Source organism: Chiloscyllium plagiosum, chromosome 5 (genome assembly GCF_004010195.1).
Source record: "Chiloscyllium plagiosum isolate BGI_BamShark_2017 chromosome 5, ASM401019v2, whole genome shotgun sequence".
Classification (NCBI taxonomy): domain Eukaryota; kingdom Metazoa; phylum Chordata; class Chondrichthyes; order Orectolobiformes; family Hemiscylliidae; genus Chiloscyllium; species Chiloscyllium plagiosum.
Window position 1 is genome coordinate 52,774,590 of NC_057714.1, and position 18,794 is coordinate 52,793,383.

An 18,794-nucleotide genomic window follows, 5' to 3' on the forward strand; every position below is an offset into this window, starting at 1 on the left:
ATTTACTACATGATGACGTATCGGGAGATATGGATAATCTGCTTAAAATATGGGATCAGGATCTGGGACTAGAAATCTCCACAGAAATGTGGAATGATATTTGGGAAAATGCTAGAAGAAGTACTATTTGTAACAGAACCCAGGCTATCCAGCTGAAGATACTTCATAGGGCCCATATAGCACCGGTTCGATTGGCAAAATTTAAGGCAGGAGCATCTTCAATGTGTCCTAAATGTAAAATAGAGGTGGGCACTCTTGTACATTGCTTATGGACCTGTCATAAGATCCGTAGATATTGGACTAAAGTAGCAAGTACCCTGACAGAAATTTTAGGACCGGAAATTAAAGTGGACCCTGTATCTCTCCTCTTGGGCTTTTCGAACTTTCCCTCCCCGGACACGTACAGGAAGAGACTATTTTCTATTCTTTCTTTCTGTGCAAGGAAAAATATTTTGGTGAACTGGGCGGCTGAGGGCCCCCCTGGACTTTCAAATTGGCACAGACTAATTATGGAATGTATTCCCCTTGACCTCCTTACAAATATGGTGCACCGAAAGACCGAATTATTTTATAAAATATGGCAGCCCTTTTTGAATTACATAAATACAGATATTTCGGCTATCCTAACAAGGGCTTTTATTTAATTGAGATTACAAACCTGGCTGGTCCGGGGCCCCTCGGGGGAGGAATCTCACACGAATACGGGTTTTATTATATCTGATGCTAACACATCCCGAGCATGTAAGAGACTTAAATGTACACTCTGGTTAGTTGTAGGTTAGATTAGTAGATAGTTGAGTTTTGTTTGTTTTTTTTTCTTTTTTTTTGTTTTTTTTTTGTTTTTTTGTTAAATTTTGGCTATTGTATATTTGAGCTAATTGTATATCAATGTTTATATCTGAGAGTTTTGTTTATTTTTGTAAACTTGTAAAAATGTTAAATTTCTAATAAAAATATATATAAAAAATTAGTGCTGCGGAGTTGGCTAGATAGCTTTTAAAAGTATCAATACACAATGAAACTGAATGCAGATAAGAAATCGAAAACTTGCAATTTTGCTGTCGGGGATAAGGTGTTTGTGTTACTTCCAGTGATTGGCGAACCTTTAAAAGCAAAGTTTAGTGGACTTTATCAAGTCAAAAGGAAATTGAGTGAGGTGAACTATTCGATAAGGACTCCAGACAGAAAGCCATCTCACAGAGAGTGTCATGTGAATATTCTCAAAAGATATTTTGACAGGGAAGGAAAGCCAAAGGAGACTGTGTTATTGGTTACAATACAGACTGAATAACCAAGTTTAGAGGATTCTGAATTAGGCATTCATCAAATTAAATTGGATAATGAGGAAGTGGTCAAAAATTGGGATAAAAAAATGATTTACCTTCCAGAGGAAAATCGAAATGACCTGCAAGAGTTATTGCTTTTGCATGGGAAGATAGGTCCAAATACGCTGGGAAGTACTCACCTCATTATGCATGGCATAGATGTAGGAAATGCTGTTCAGATTAAGCAACATCATTATCAGCATTGCCCTCTAAAGTTGGCACAGGTTCAAAAGGAGATTGAACTTATCCTCCAAGATGGCATAATCGAAGTGAGTTATAGTGACTGGAGCTCACCCACAGTAATAGTGTCAAAACTAGATGGTTATGTATGGACTATTGCAAAGTCAATGCAGTTACAAAGACTGGTGAATATGCGATTCCATGTTTGGAAGACTGTTGAAAAGGTGGGACAAGCAACTTATATTCCCAAGTTGGAGTCGCTCAGAGGATACTGGCAGGTACCTTTGTCCAAAAGAGTGAAGACAATTTCGGCTCTCATTTCATCGAATGGACTGTATCAATTTAAAGCCATGGCGTTTGGTGTGAAAAACGCAAACACTTCAGAGACGAACCAATATGGTCATTGCCAGAGTACCCAATTGTGTCGTATACATAGATGACCTGGTGATTTTTAGTCACACATGGAAGGAACATTTGCAACATTTATCAAAATTGTTGAATTGACTGCAGAAGGCAGGCTTGGCGATAAACCAGGCTAAAAGCGAATATGTCAAAGCCTAAGTCACTTTCCTGGGCCATGTTACTAGATATGGACAAATGACCCCATGGAATGGAAAAACAAAGGTAACTGGGGAGTTTCCCATACTAATCGACAAAACAAGCAGTACTACAATTCCGGGGATTGATTGGATTTTATCAAAAATTTGTACCAAATTTCAACAGTATGGCTGCTCCACTCACTGAATTACTAAAGGATGGCAAGAAATTTCAGTGGACAGCGGACTATCAGAAGGCATTTGACAGCCTGAAAGCCGTATTAACCACCGCCCCAGTGTTAGCCACACCTAATTATGCAAAGCCATTCAAGGTGGTTATTGCTGAGAGTGATGCGGATATCAGCGCTCACAAGATGACAATAAGAAGACAGAAAGACCTATCCGCTATTTCTCCAGGAAACTGAACATCCATCAGCAAAAATATTTGACAGCCATGAAGGAGATTTTTGAGTTTGGTGTTGGTGTGACAATGTTTATGTTACCAGTAATGTATCTGAGACAATCGTATACACTGACCATTGACGTTTGTGGAGAAATCTCAGGACACAAATTCCAAACATTTTAGATACAGCTTGTTGTTATAGCTATTCATTTAATAATTGTGTATGTGGCTGCATGAGAAAACGTGATTGCTGACACATTGTTGAGACTTGGATGAGAAACGGAGGCGTTCGATGACGGGAGTAAAACAGACTGTAATAGAATTTAGTGCACATGTCTGCATGTTTATAGTCAATGGAATGTACATGGGTGTTGCAGGGTACTAACAGTGCAAGATTCAGGAGTTTTTACAAGGAAGCCATCTTTGGATACGGATGGTTTATTTGTTTTTAAGGGAGGAGGTGCGACAATGCTGCTCCTTTAACAAGGTTATGATGTCCATGGTTATTTTTCAAAGGAGTTGTAAATGCAGTGGTTCTGAGGTGTCTAGTTTGTATGGGTTTTACAGCCAATTTGGTTATAGCTAACAGATAGCGCCTCAGGAAAAAGGCTTTCAAGGGGCTTTGAATGAAAAGGGAATGGCCAGTTTTCCCAGCTCAGCTTTTTGCTGGTTTGGTTTGGCTTAGGTTTTAGCAGTCTGGCTGTTCAGAGCTGCTAGTCAGTTGCTAGCTAGGAATCCAAAAGAAACAGCGACATGGAAGAAGGTGTTCCATGCTGAATTTCTCCGCAATCTCTCTCTTGCCTATAAGACCCTGTGTTTGATTTTACGTTTTTTGGTAAGGGGTGTTTATGGGGATTGTTGCCGGAGTTTAGGACAACATCATTATGTTGGGATAGTTTGTTGGGTTTTTGGACAGGGTAAGTTATTCTGTATTCTGTTTAATTCAGTACTCTGTAAATAAATTCTGTTTTGTTTAAAACCGATTAAGTTTTTTGAAGAAGTAACAAAGAGGATCGATGAGGGCAGAGCGGTAGATGTGATCTATACGGACTTCAGCAAGGCGTTCGACAAGGTTCCTCATGGGAGACTGATTAGCAAGGTTAGATCTCACGAATACAGGGAGAACTGGCCATTTGGATACAGAACTGGTTCAAAGATAGAAGACAGAGGGTAGTGGTGGAGGGTTGTTTTTCAGACTGGAGGCCTTTGACCAGTGGAGTGCCACAAGGATTGGTGCTGGGTCCTCTACTTTTTGTCATTTACATAAATGATTTGGATGTGAGCATAAGAGATACAATTAGTAAGTTTGCAGATCACACCAAAATTGGAGATGTAGTGGGCAGCGAAGAAGGTTACCTCAGATTACAACAGGATCTGGACCAGATGGGGAAATGGGCTGAGAAGTGGCTGATGGAGTTTAATTCAGATAAATGTGAGGTGCTGCATTTTGGGAAAGCACATCTTAGCAGGACTTTTCACTTAATTGTAAGGTCCTAGGGTGTGTTGCTGAACAAAGAGACCTTGGAGTACAGGTTCATAGCTCCTTGAAAGTGGAGTCACAGGTAGACAGGATAGTGAAGGCGGCATTTGATAAGCTTTCTTTTATTGGTCAGAGTATTGAGTACAGGAGTTGAGAGGTCATGTTGCGGCTGTACAGGATGTTGGCTAGGCCCGGTTGGAATATCGCATGCAATTCTGGTCTCCTTCCCATCGGAAAGATGTTGTAAAACTTGAAAGGGTTCAGAAAAGATTTACAAGGACGTTGCCAGGGTTGGAGGATTTGAGCTACAGGGAAAGGCTGAACAGGCTGGGGCTGTTTTCCCTGGAGCGTCGAAGGCGGAGGGGTGACCTTATAGAGGTTTACAAAATTATGAGGGGCATGGATAGGATAAATAAACAAAGTCTTTTCCCTGGGATGGGGGAGTCCAGAACTACAGGGCATAGGTTTTGGGTGAGAGGGGAAAGATATAAAATAGACCTAAGGGGCAACTTTTTCACGCAGAGGGTGGCACGTGTATGGAATGAGCTGCCAGAGAAAGTGGTGGAGGCCAGTACAATTGCAACATTTAAAAGTCATTTGGATGGGTATATGAATAGGAAGGGTTTGGAGGGATATGGGCTGGGTGCTGGTAGGTGGGACTAGATTGGGTTGGGATATCTGGTCAGCAAGGACGGTTTGGACCGAAAGGTCTGTTTCCATGCTATACATCTCTATGACTCTCGGTTTTGACCAGCTGCATCACTCCTGGAATATCTTCTATACACCTGCTCAAAGCAACTAGAAAAGCTAGGGTATGGGCTACCTTCTTGAAATGGTTTGAGGGGGTCTGGCCTGGTCCATAAGAGTCACCACATCTCAGGCAAGATGAAAAGTTGAGAAGTAAAGTCCTTCATGATAAGCACAGCTGATACAGGATTTGAACCCATACTGTTTGCAACACACTGCACTGCCAATCAGTCATCATGCCAACTGAGCTAACGAACCTAAGAAGATCAGCTAAAAAACGAAAAGCAGAAGCAACAGACTGTATTACAATCATGGAACTAAGCACAATCTTTGCTGAGTGGCACTGCTGTTGCTGCTTGCTCAGAACCTTCCAAAATTCAAAAGACAAAGCAGTCAAAAGTAACATTGTCTTTATCCTACTGCAACATCAACTTTAGCCACCTTGACTATTCTGTCCAGGTTCAAAAAGATTTCAACTTCACCAGAAGTAGGTATGACATTAACTACATTATTTCTTTTAACTACATTTGGAAATTTTCATAATTATTAAAAATGCTGTTTTACACTTTACATCCTACCATGCACTCTTCACATTAATTTTTTTTACATACTTGAAAGCTGTCCTATTGACTCCTAATATGAAATTTGTTCGTAAATTCACTGCTTATGAGGTTTCTTAAGAACATAAGCCACATCCCTGGTTCCATCCCCCTCTCCGCTGGCATCTTTAACTTTCTTCCCAATTCACCTTTCCCTCTTCTCCAATCTTCTGACCTCCAATATTCTATATCTGTACATTCCTTTGCTCTCCTCATTCTTTTCCTCCCTACCTTGACTTCCCTTTACCTTTTCTCTTCTTCTTCTGCCTCCTATTCTCTCCATCCATTGGCTCTCTTTCTTTCCCCTTACCTTGGTTCAATTATCTCATTGTCCTCTGACCTAGAATTACCCATTGGTCTTGATTCTATTGTTTGTAATATCAGAGGAAATCAAGTATTAAATGTAAATAAGCAAAATCTGAATATATTGAAAAATAGGGACTTGTGGAATTCTCTTTTGTCAGTGAGGCTCAGTTGTATTATATAATTATTCAATGCACCGACAGTATTTATCAGTTATAAATAACTGGATGACTATCAGAAAGCACCTGACACCAGAAGGAGACAATGACATAAATCTATGAGATTTTGGAAAAAAAATTCAAAAACTTACTGGCAGTATCTGGAAATGCCTGATCTTCTGTTGGCAGTATAATGTTAGCACAAATGTCTTTGGGTTACTCTGACTATCTCTCAAAAGAAATAACCTGCAGAAACAAAATCAAAATCATACCTCCTTGTTAAAATTCAAGGTACAAATACTGCATTGAAGAAAAAGAGGTTATGTGGCAGAGAGTTTGGATCTAAATAATACATTCAGCAGATTACAAAGGTTTCTAGCAAATATAAAAATGCCCACATATCAGCAATAACAAATGAACAAAAAATGCTGGAAATACTTAGCAGGTCAGACAGCATCTATGGAGTGAGGTTCCACTTTTTGCAGATGCTGTTTATGTCACTATTTCTAGCTTTTTCTATTCACTTCCCAACACCATAATATTTTACCAATGTGTAGAGACAGTGGCATTATTACCATTTCAGAAAATGGTAGATCGATATGAAATGCAAAGTAAACCCATCTGTATGGAAGCTTGCATGTCAGAAGTGCAGTTCATCTTCTATTTTTTCTTGTATTAGCAACTACTCAAAGTCATATTTTACAAGAGTCTTGCAAGGAAAGACTTAACCGACTGGAAACTAAACTGAATGAAATTTGAATCCTTCCACAGCAGATCTGGAGATACGCAGAGAGGGGCATACTGTTTAGGCATGGCATAAATTGATAAAAGTTATAAATGCAACCTCTCAAATGTGGTCCAGCAATGGCCTTTCAGCAGATCCCCAGAAATAAAACAAGTATACAGATACACCATTGAAACAGGCAACTGTCAAATAATTAAGAGGGTATCAGTACCAACAGACCGTCCCATGACACGGAATGAAGATATAGAGAGTAAATAGTGAAAATATTTGATGGCCTGAGGTCTGATTAGTTGACCTGGCTAGATGTATAGCATGCAGTTCAAAATAATGCTAACAACATAGGTTCAGTTCTCAATCCAAGTGAGTTAGGCTTCGGACCTACCTCTATGAATGCAATTATAAACCAGCACAGATAAAAACTGTCAAGGTGAAGAATCAACAGAGAGCCAAGAACGTGGTTTCAAGCAGAGCACACACAGCATACCACACCACAGGATGAGGTGAAAAGTGAGGTGCTAGAAAAGCACAGCAGGTCAGGCAGCATCCGAGGAGAAGAATTGACGTTTCAGGCATAAGCCCTTCATCAGGAATGTGGGCTTCTGTGGAAGAGGCTTCAGAGTAAGGTTCCAGCAACTATGTCTGCAGTCCTTACATTCTCCATACCACAGGATGACTTAGATCCATAACTTGTCTCTGGGCCTGATAGGATAATCTAAAAATGTAACTTTGTTTTTTAAAAGCAATGGTCAATGTAGTATTTATTGGGTTTTCCATTGTTGCAGGTTGAAAGAACTTGAAGTGAATTGCAAGCATATGTACTTAGTCCTCCTTACTACTTCATCAGTTCTTCAAGACAGGGGAATGCTTTCTTCCACTCTGCATTTAAAGGTCCAAAACGATCCAATGTTAGATTTGCCAAAAGTTGGACACATGTGCCTTGATGAGGTAAATGAGTGTGATGCCTAAATATTTGCAGACTCCTTCCCCTGTATGAACTTGGCTTCTACCTGGGCATGTTGGAAATACTTGAGTTGGACTTCACCTTGGGAATACTCTTCTCCAGTTTAAACAGTCTTGACCAAGAGTTACTCATAAGAAGGTACTGATGCATATGGTCAAGGAGATGTTGAGAACATGTTGAAACATTTCCCCTGCCCTCCCAGTAATCACATGTCATGACGAAGCTCAGAACATAATTAATTTTGGAAGACACATCAGGCATGAGGTCAATGCAACTACCCAACACAGCAGACTGAATGACATCAGTGCTATTTTGCTGGGGATGTTGGTCTGAAAGAGTATATTGACATTCGAGCACCTACACTGCTATTAGATTTGCAAGACTTCACAGAGGCACTTGTAGTTCTTGAGGGATCTGAGTCGTCTACTCTACATTGTCCACATCTTCAACATATATATGAGGACAGGTAATGCTGCTGCCCTGTAGACCATGAGCTTGGTGCCAGGTTTGAGGACTTTGAGGAACTGTGTGTTTAAAGACAGATGACCAAACGTTGTACTTGGTCAACCAAACAGAAGTTACTCACACTTGACTTCCTGTAAAACTCAGTTTCATTTTCTGATTTTCAAGCCTAATGGTCTTCTTCTGATGACAGCTGCTTGGCCTTCTTGTCACCTGTCCAAAATAACTGCTATTTACCATACAACATATGTGCAAGATGCAACAGGCAAAGACTTTGGAAATTTAGCTTGGCTAAACTGTGGGACACATCTGCTGAATTTGTTTCAACATGCCAAATGTATGATTCACAACTTGGAGACCAAAGTTGCAGCTGGACATGATATTAAGGTGAGAGAAAAAATGTCAGGGGAGGAAGAGTGGAATAAGTAAACAAAAAAAGTTAAATTCAAACAAGCAGTGCAACAGGAAATAATTTGCAAAACCAAAAGTGAACAAATTGGGTCCAACAGAAAATGCAACATTCAGAATTCAGTACTTTATGGGGAGACATGCTGTCAATTGAGCAGACAAAACAGATACAGTGCAAAGCAGCCAGCATATTCCCAGAGTAAACTACTCTGAAGTTTTGTATTTGCTGCTATGAAATGATGCAAAAAGATTAATCTGGGGAGAAATAAACTCACGGCATTGTATAAGTCTTAATAACAGAGCCTCCCAATTATCCAATCAGTGCTTAATTATTTATACATCAGATTGGACAATTTATCTTTGGAAATCATTAAAGACAGAAAAATTAAAACAATATGAAAGAGCGAAGTTTTTTGAATAGTTTACAACAGCCTGTGCAAAGCTTCAACTAAATTACTGAACTCCAATAATTTCCTGAATGTTTGCTCTCAGTACGTGGACACGAGTTGTAGAATGGAGATAGTTTTGTTCTTACCCATCCACAGGTCCCTGTTTTTCAATCATACTATGAGCCTCTTTTCGAGAGATGCGGCCGTGGAACCATGGCTGAGTTCTGTGAATAGCTAGATGATGAAAGAAATTAGTGACATTGGTTTCAAGCTTTGAACTTTAACTGTGCATATCACTAACAATAAGACAAATAAAGAGAAATTTTCAATTTACATGCAACTTACTGTGACCGAGTGTTGGGGGATGTAAAGGACTTGAACTACCCAAAGTGTTCATTCGCTGACTACGTTTCTGCAAGCAAAAACATTTAAAACAACATTTGTCTCATATGACAACTCGCTTTATTCCAAAAGTTAAAAATTAACAGTACATTCCCATATATTTATAGGATATAAGCCCTTGCAGCTGGCTAAAGAAAGTGAAATTAATCACAAAGGAAGTGAAGGGTTTTTTTAAACTTGAAAGAAAGGTAATTGTTCCAAAAAAATAGATTGGATTTCACATTCACACATTCTTTTGGCTACCCCTGCAAATGTAAAGTATGATTTGGCGATGCCGATGTTGGACTCTGTGGACAAAGTTTAAAAAAACGTCACACACCAGGTTATAGTCCAACAGGTTTATTTGGAAGTACGAGCTTTCGGATCACTGCTCCTTCATCAGATAGCAATGGAGCAGAATCATAAGACACAGAATTTATAGCAAAAGATCACAGCTTCACGCATGCAACTGATACGATATATTGAACAAACCTAGACTGCTGTTAAATCTTTCTTATTTTAGAATGGGTTGCAGTTTCGGTTCATCAATATGTAAATGCCAGAACTTCTTTCAAGTCACATTCCCGATATGACTTAAGATTTTTTTTAAAAAAAAGGTGACAGCTAAGCTCAGACAATGCATTCAAGGTGTGAGGTTAGAGTCTGCCTGTATCCCAATCTTGAGTCAGACTGGTGCTATTTCCAAAGTAGGAATTTATAAATGTTACATGGATTGTTGCCTGCAGATGGTGTGTGTTTTGAACAAAATAGAGCGTATCTGCAATTACAATGCATTTGTAGAATTGTAACTCCTACACTCACTGCTCTGTCAAATAGAGGAAAGCATACCAAGAACCTTCTTCACGACCGTATCTACCTGCGACTCCACTCTCAAGGAGCTATGAACCTGCACTCCAAGGTCCCTTCAGTCAGCAACACTCCCCAGTACCTTACCATTAAGTGTATAAGTCCTGTCCTGATTTGCATTTCCAAAATGCAGCACCTCATATTTATCTAAATTCAACTCCATCTGCCACTCTTCGGCCTGTGGACCATCTGATCAAGGTCCCGTTGTACTCTGAGGTAACCTTCTTTGCTGTCCACCACACCTCCAATTTTGGTATCATCTGAAAACTTACTAATTATATCTCCTCTGTTCACATCCAAATCATTTATATAATGACGCAGTGGACCCAGCACCGATCCTTGTGGCACACCACTGGTCACAGGTCTCCAGTCTGGAAAACAACCCTCCACCACCACCATCCTCTGTCTTCTACCTTCGAGCCAGTTCTGTATCCAAATGGCTAGTTCTCCCTGTATTCCATGAGATCTAACCTTGCCAACCGTCCCCCATGAGGAACCTTGAACGCCTTACTGAAGTCCATATCGACCATGTCCACCGCTCTGCCCTAAGAAATCCTCCCAAGCAGCTCGAGCAAATCTCCCTGCTTGTATATTAGTCCCCTTCCAATTCAGGTATATCCGTCTTTCTTGTACAGGTCACTTCTACCCCAGAAGAGGTTTCACTGATCCAAAAATGTGAACCTTTCTCCCTTGCACCAGCTCCTCAGCCACACATTCATCTGCTCTATCTTCCTATTCCTACTCTCACGAGCTCGTAGCACCAGAATTTAGCACTGTCTTATTGTTCTAAAAAGCCACTGTTCTGACTAACTTAGTACTTAAGGTATATATTTTTAAAATGTAATCAAGAGACAGATTTCAATAAAACATATAATCAAGGATCAACTCACTATACTCACTATTGTAGATTTACAGCAAGGTCACACTTAAAAGCTATGCACTTATCTGCTCCTGTGCTATGAGCTCTCCCACAGAGGTTCGTCCAAGGTCAGCTGTGAATTTTACTGTTGGTTAATTTTTCCTGGATGCACTCTAATGTCCACAGATACATGAACTCAAACAGCAAAAGTACTAACTGTGCAGATTCACTGCTGTGTCAGTTAGCAGTGTAGGTTTCTTTCTCTCTTTCGCCCTCACTGACTGTGTTCTCACTGCCTTTTGGCTGTCTTCCGCCTTTCAAAGTTGCCGTTGTTTGATCTTTATCCGTCAAGGTTCCAAAACAATGCAACAACATATAAAACAGTAATTGCAGCTCCTGGCATTCTAGGAAATTACCTCCAAAATCTAAAATATCTCACAAAAGCAGCAGCTCTTACACCCATCCTCCATTTTGGATCTTCCGAAAGCTTTCATACAATGAGAAACTCTGCACTCATGCCTCTGACTTTGTATCCTTCCCAATCATTATTTCAGGCTGAATTACATTTGTCTGAACTGTTTCATTGTATTCAAAACCACCAGTTTCAGCTGTATTATCTCCATCATGCGAACACATCAACAGCACTCCCTGACATCAGTCGTTTTTCCATTCAACTTTTGTTCAAGCCCTTGTCACCTCCTTTATTATTCCATTGTGGGCGGCACGGTGGCACAGTGGTTAGCACTGCTGCCTCACAGTGCCAGAGACCTGGGTTCAATTCCCGCCTCAGGTGACTGACTGTGTGGAGTTTGCACGTTCTCCCAGTGTCTGCGTGGGTTTCCTCCGGGTGCTCCGGTTTCCTCCCACAGTCCAAAGATGTGCAGGTCAGGTGAACTGGCCATGCTAAATTGTCCGTAGTGTTAGGTAAGAGGTAAATGTAGGGGTATGGGTGGGTTGCGCTTCGGTGGGTCGGTGTGGACTTGTTGGGCCGAAGGGTCTGTTTCCACACTGTAATGTAATGTAATCTAATCTAATCTGCTTTAATTGGTTTCCCATTGCTTGGTTTCCACAAACCTCAACATATCAAAAACTTTACTTTCTGCATCTTATCCCAATATTCAATGACTGACAGCGAACTCAGCACAAAGTTTGAAATTTAAGTAATTACTCTGTAAGATCTAAATTCTTCTTTAACCTATTCAGCCCTACAAACTTCCTACCCCAACCAAACAAGTGCTATCTTATTTCAACCTCCTGTCAGTCCACTCTCCTTTTTCTCCAGTATTCATTACAATGTTTTCTGCCGTAAAGGACTAGAAAAAGGGTTAAGAAATGTCTTTACCCTCCATGTATGACCTTCTTCCATGGCTGCATTTTGGGCCTCTGCAGGATTTTCAATGACCCGACCCGTGTGTCCAGAGAAGTCCATAGCTACCAAAGAATTTTCAGATATGCTTCTCTAAAAAGGATGATAGAAACAAAATAACATTTGTGATGTACATGATTCACTGACAAAAGCAAGTACATTGAAACTTTCAAAAATGCACTTCAGTGAAAAAGATTAAAAATTCAGGAGAGGACAGAAGAGAATCAAAATGTTTTAATGAAAGAAGACGACCTACCACGGGTGTAGAGAAATGGGATAGTAATGTTTTTCTTTGTTGAGGAATCCGATAGTTCTGGTACAACAGGATGCCATACTACAGAAAAAAAACAAACTGTAACTTTAAACAGCAATGATAAATTTTACAAAGAGAAAGTCGGGATTACATGGTGACTCCATATCTATTTTCTAATGAAGAGATTTAATTAAATTTAGGTGTGCAATTCTTAGAGATTCAAATGCATGTTTATACCTGTATTGTGAATCCCACCAGATTGTATATTGCTACTTGCATTCGTGCACATGCCAAATGGAGGCACGCAGATCATGATGTCAATCAGCATGCAATGCTGTTTTGATGTCAGTATTAACATTTTGAAGCTCAAGCTAATGATTCCCTTCATCATGCATAAGTGATTAAATAGCAAGGAAGATCCCCACCACTGCTGTCTAAATGGATCATTAACTATATATAGAACAGTTACTTCTCAATCTCAGCAGACTGTTGGTGAGATCATGAAAGTATGTGACACTTGCAAAAGTTCTTTAAAGTAATGTTAACAGTGTGATGTCACAATGCTGAAGGACTTGATCCTAAATTCTGGCTAACTTAGCTGCTGTCAGACACGGGTGCAGTGGAAGGCAGAACTTCTTGAATACCGAAGGACTGGGAGAATGACCAGAGTACAGGGAGAGCAACACCAACTGCTACTGACGGGGAAGAGGATGGTGACTTGGATTCTCAAAAGCAGGCTGTATCCATCCAAAAAAAAATTGAAGAATTTTCTGAATTTCAGTAAGTAAGTGTGCTTGAAACATCTGTATTTCAGATGGGATGTCTTCACTGAAATATGCAACTTTCTGTAGCAAAGAAATGGCAACAACTCACGGTTTGTCACACGGCTTGCAAAAGAAAAGTTAGCAATGCTCTGTATTCAAAGACGGTAGATTGCATTTCATGCTTATTTTGTCAGGGAACAACAGCTGATGAAGGGTCACCAGACTCAATACTTTAATTCTGATTTTCTCTCCGGACGCTGCCAGACCTGTTGAGTTTCTCCAGCACTCTATTTATGTAATAGAGTACGTAAATGGTTTCACTTGACTTTTAGAGTTCCCCAGATGATTTTATGCATCAACTGTCGGCACATCCTTTTGTGAACGCCTTGCATCAATCAAAATACACCACCACCAGTAAGGAATTCATTGCCTCAACATCCATTCAGTGTACAACCATGCACACCAAAGTATCCAGGTCAACTTTGGTAACCTGGCAGACATCCCAATGCTTTGATTGTGCACAATCCATTGTGCTATTTGCAAATGAGTTACCATGCCAAATTCGGGGCATGGCAACTAGGTTTATCCACTTACTACTCCATGTACCTGATTATTGTGAAAGCCATGCACTATGCAAAAGAATGGGACCAAATGGTCTACTATACAATACACAACTTCATCATAAGGATGCAGCCCTTGCCACCAGCTAACTGGCCAGCAGCTGATGAGAATGAAGACGAAAGGAGGAATCAACCTAGAAAGCCAAATTTTATCTGGGTTATCCTTGAACATCTCATCCAATTTGATACGAGTGTATACAACATAAGAACTGTGTTCATCAATAGTCCCAAGCCTTATCTTATGTAAATAACTCATCCAACTCTGATTCCAGTGAACACAATCCCAATCCCTCATTATCCCAGGTCATACCTTTCCTCTAACTGCCCATTTGACTATCGGCTTAGCCACAATTCAAAAATAAAAAACCCAACATAAATATACCAAAACAAATAATGCCACAATGTCCACAAATGCTAATTTATCACCTTTGTACATATCCTTTGCGGCAGTTCTCCTTGTACCTAATTTGGTACTCCTGTGCGGTATTAGCCTGGTGACTTAAACATGGCTAATGAAAGACTTTTAGTTGAGGAAACTGAATATGGTCTTTGTAGATATTTCAAGTAACTCTGTACCTAGATGGTCCAAGACCAGACTTGGCAATAGACACAACAGCTAGTCGACAGATAACAGCAAAGCTCTGGGCAGAGTGACAGTGGTAAGGATATGAATGCTAGAAAGGGCAACAGATCTGTCCTCCGTTGTGCTAATGTTATCCCTCTGGAATAGAGTTCTTGTTGGTGAGACTACTGGGATAGTGTGACATCTCTGATGCTCCTCTGAACATTGGTACTTGTGACGGTAGTCTGTGCTTATATGGCACAATGGAGTTTTAGCACGCAATATAGAAAGCTGACTTTGCATGACTGAAATCTTAACTTTAGCTATCACTGAAACACTGATATATCAAGTGGTTTCAGTTACAATATAGTTTTTGAGATACTAAAGTGGGAAAGTACAATGGTTAAAAAATGGAACGGTCAGGAGGGGACTGCTGTGGGTGGAAGCAAGAGGTGCATGAAAACTTCTCTGGTTTCAGCCCTGTGCCCAGCCACTGCCTTAACCAGAGTCACTCAAATGAAACTAAGAACATACAGCTCTGCCTGTTGATTGCAGGTTGAGCAATTCTATTTCTCATTGCAAGACAGGAAAGTGGTTTATTAACTGTGTTGAAACTTGACAGCTAATGCAGCTGGTTTGGTTGAACAGTTGTCAGTGTGCCCAGGTTGTAAATTACACGTGATAGAATGGGTGTGGTTTTTTTTTCTTATTTATTTTGGGATGTGGGCATCGCTAGCTGGCCAGCTTCTCTTGCCCGTTCCTTGTTGCCCGAGAGAAGGTGGTGGTGACGTGCCTTCTTGAACTGCTGCAGTCCACCTGCTGTGGGTTGACCCACAATGCAATTAGACAGGGCAGTCCATGATGTTAACTCAGTGACAGTGAAAGAATGCCAAGATATTTCCAAGTTACATGGTGAGTAGCTTGGAGGGGAACTTGAAGGTGGTAGCGTTCTCATGTATCTGCGGCCCTTGTCCTTCTAGATGAAAGGTGGTCACAGGTTTGGCAGGTACTGTCTGAGGATCAAAGGTGATGTTCTGCTATGCATTTTGCAGATAGTAAACACTGTTGCTGAGCACTGGTGATGGAGGGAATAGATGCTTGTAGATGCACTGCCAATCAAGCAAGCTGCTTTGTCCTGGATGGTATCAAGCTTCTTGAGTGTTTTTGGAGCTGTACTCATCCAAGCAAGTGAGGAGTATTCCAGCACACTCCTGACCTGTGCCTTGCAGATGATGGACAGGCATTGGGGAGTCAGAACGGGAATTACATGCTGCAGTGTTCCAAGCCTCTGACCTGCTCTTGTAGTGAATCCAGTTGAGTTTGGTAAGCCCAAAGGTGTTGATAGTGGGGGAGTTCAGTAACTGTAATACCATTGAATCAAGGGCTGAAGGTTAGAGGATCTTTTATTGGTGATAGTCATAGCCTGGCATTTGTGGCGCAAATGTTAATTGTCACTTGATATTATCCAGATCTTGTGGCATTTGAACATGGCTGCTTAAGTATCTGAAGAGTTATGAATGGTACTGAACATTGTGCAATCATCTGGGAATATCCCTACTTCTGACCATATGATGGAGGGAATGTCATTGATGAAGCAGTTGTAGATAGTTGGGCCAAGGACACTTCTCTGAGGAACTCCTGCACAGGCGCCCTGGAGCGGAGATAACTGACCTCCAAGAACTACAAGCATCTTATGTGTCAGGTATGACTCCAACCAGCAGAGATTTTGTCCCCAATACCTACTGAGTCCAGTTTTGCTCGGAGTCCCTGATGCCCACACTTGATCAAATGCAGCTTGGTGTCACTCTCACCTCACCTCTAGAATTCAGCAATTTTGTCCATGTTTGAACCAAGGCTATAATTAGGTCAGGAGCTGAGTGGTACTGGTGGAACCCAAATTGGGCACAATTGAACAGGTTATTGGTGAGCAGGTGTTAATTGATAACACTATTGATGACATGTTCCATAGCTTTACTCATGATCGGGTGTAGAATGCTGGGGTGGTATAAAGCATCCCTGGGAAACCTTCCACATTATTAGGTTGATGCCAGTGTTGTAACTATACTAGAAGGGCTTGGCTAGGAGAGAATAAGTTCCCCTTCAGCCTTATCTTTTGCATTGATGTGCTGGACCCTTTCAAAATTGAGGATGGGGAGCACAAATCTTCAGTACTTTTGCTGGAATGTTGTCAGGGCCCATAACCCTTGCAGTATCTGTCGTCGCCAATGGTTTCTTGAAATCATATGGACTGAATTGAATTGGCTGAAGACAGGCATCTGTAACTTTTGGGAACACTGGTGAAGGCTGAGATGAATCATCTGCTCAACACTTGTGGCTGAAGATTGCGGTGAGTGCTTCAGTCTTATCTTTTACACTGATGTACTGGGCCCTTTCATCATTCAGGATGTGGATATTTGTGGAACCTCTGCCTTCAGTAAGTTGTTTAATTGTCCATATCACCATTCACAACTGGATGTGGCAGGATTGTAGAGCTTAAATCTGATCCATTGGTTGTGGGATTGCTTAGCTCTGTCCATTACTTGCTGCTTATGCTGTTTGGCGTCCAAGTATGCTCATTGGGTAGCTTCACCAGGTTGACACCATATTTCCAGGTGAGCCGTTCTGCTCCTGTCATGCCCTTCTGCACTCTTTATTGAACTGGCTTAAATGGGGTTTATGCCAGGCAATGAAGTTGCAGATTGCGCTGGAGTACAATTCTGCTGCTGCTGAAGGCTCACAGCACTTCTTTGATGCCCAGTATTGAGTTGCAAGATCTGCTTGAAGTCTATCCTATTTCACATGGTGATCATGCCAAACAACATGATAGAACTTATTCTCAACGTGAAGTCAGGACTTCGTCGCCACGAGGACTGTGGGGTGGTCACTCTTACTGATACAGTCAGGCATCTGCAGCCAGCATTTGATTTCATTTATTGCAGTCACATGTACGTAAGTACAGTAAAAAGTTATATTTTGTGAGCAGTATAGGCGGATCATAGCATACAAGGACATGCAGATCATATGGTGCTTAAATAGAATCAGGCATACAAGGAGACTGGTAAGGATGAGGTCAAGTATATTGTTCCCTCACCATCTGCTGCAGACCCAGTCAAGCAGCTTTGTCATAGTCATAGAGATGTACAGCATGGAAACAGACCCTTCGGTCCAACCCGTCCATGCCGAACAGACATCCCAACCCAAATCTAATTCCACCTGCCAACACCCGGCCCAGATCCCTCCTAACCCTTCTTATTCATATACCCATCCAAATGCCTCGTAAATGTTGCAATTGTACCAGCCTCCACCACATCCTCTGGCAGCTCATCCCATACACGTACCACCCCCTGCGTGAAAAAGTTGCCCCTTAAGTCTCTTTTATATCTTTCCCCTCTCACCCTAAACCTATGCCCACTAGTTCTTGTCTCACTAACCCCAGGGAAAAGACTTTGTCTATTTATCCTATCCATGCCCCTCATAATTTTGTAAACCTCGATAAGGTCACCCCTCAGCCTCCGATGCTCCAGGGAAAACAGCCCCAGCCTGCTCAGCCTCTCTCTGTAGCTCAGTTCCTCCAACCCTGGCAACATCCTTGTAAATCTTTTCTGAACCCTTTCAAGTTTCACAACATCTTTCCGAAAGGAAGGAGACCAGAATTGCGCGCAATATTCCAACACTGGCCTAACCAATGTCCTGTACAGCCGCAACATGACCTCCCAACTCCTGTAATGGAAATGTGTTACTGGAAAAGCACAGCAGGTCAGGCAGCATCCAAGGAGCAGGAGAATCGACGTTTCGGGTCTGAGCCCTTCTTCAGCAATTCCGGAAGAAGGGCTCAGGCCCAAAACGTCGATTCTCCTGCTCCTTGGATGCTGCCTGACCTGCTGCGCTTTTCCAGCTGCACATTTGCAGCTCTGATCTCCAGCATCGTCCTCACTTTCTCCCAACTCCTGTATTCAATACTCTGACCAATAAAGGAAAGCATACCAAACACCTTCATTATCCTATCTACCTGTGACTCCACTTTCAAGGAGCAATGAACCTGCACTCTAAGGTCTCTTTGTTCAGCAACACTCCCTAGGACCTGAGCAGGACTTATACACTTAATGGTAAGATTTGCTTTCCCAAAATGCAGCACTTCACATTTATCTGAATTAAACTCCATCTGCCTCTCCTCAGCTCATTGGCCCATCCGGTCAAGATCCTGTTGTAATCTGAGGTAACCTTCTTCGCTGTCCACTACACCTCCAATTTTGGTGTCATCTGCAAAATTACTAACTGTACCTCTTATGCTTGCATCCAAATCATTTATGCAAATGACAAAAAGTAGAGGGCCCAGCACCGATCCTTGTAGCACTCCACTGGTCACAGGCCTCCAGTCTGAAAAACAATCCTCCACCACCATCCTCTGTCTTCTACCTTTGAGCCA

General features: G+C 41.4%; 1 protein-coding gene across 4 annotated transcripts in view; it reads right to left on the reverse strand.

The window, feature by feature from the left end:
• LOC122549906 (growth factor receptor-bound protein 10-like) overlaps nucleotides 1-18,794 on the reverse strand; it is a 200,285-nt gene that overhangs the window by 11,765 nt on the left and 169,726 nt on the right. For 3 of the 4 annotated variants that reach the window (XM_043690121.1, XM_043690122.1, XM_043690120.1), the window contains 5 exons: nucleotides 12,426-12,503; nucleotides 12,146-12,262; nucleotides 9,042-9,108; nucleotides 8,843-8,930; nucleotides 5,884-5,977 (listed from right to left, as the gene is read on the reverse strand). In XM_043690121.1, the coding sequence (XP_043546056.1) occupies nucleotides 5,884-5,977; nucleotides 8,843-8,930; nucleotides 9,042-9,108; nucleotides 12,146-12,262; nucleotides 12,426-12,503 (444 nt within the window). Of the gene's footprint in view, nucleotides 1-5,882; nucleotides 5,978-8,842; nucleotides 8,931-9,030; nucleotides 9,109-12,145; nucleotides 12,263-12,425; nucleotides 12,504-18,794 lie in introns of those variants that run through there. The other variant, XM_043690123.1, reaches the window with a different exon arrangement.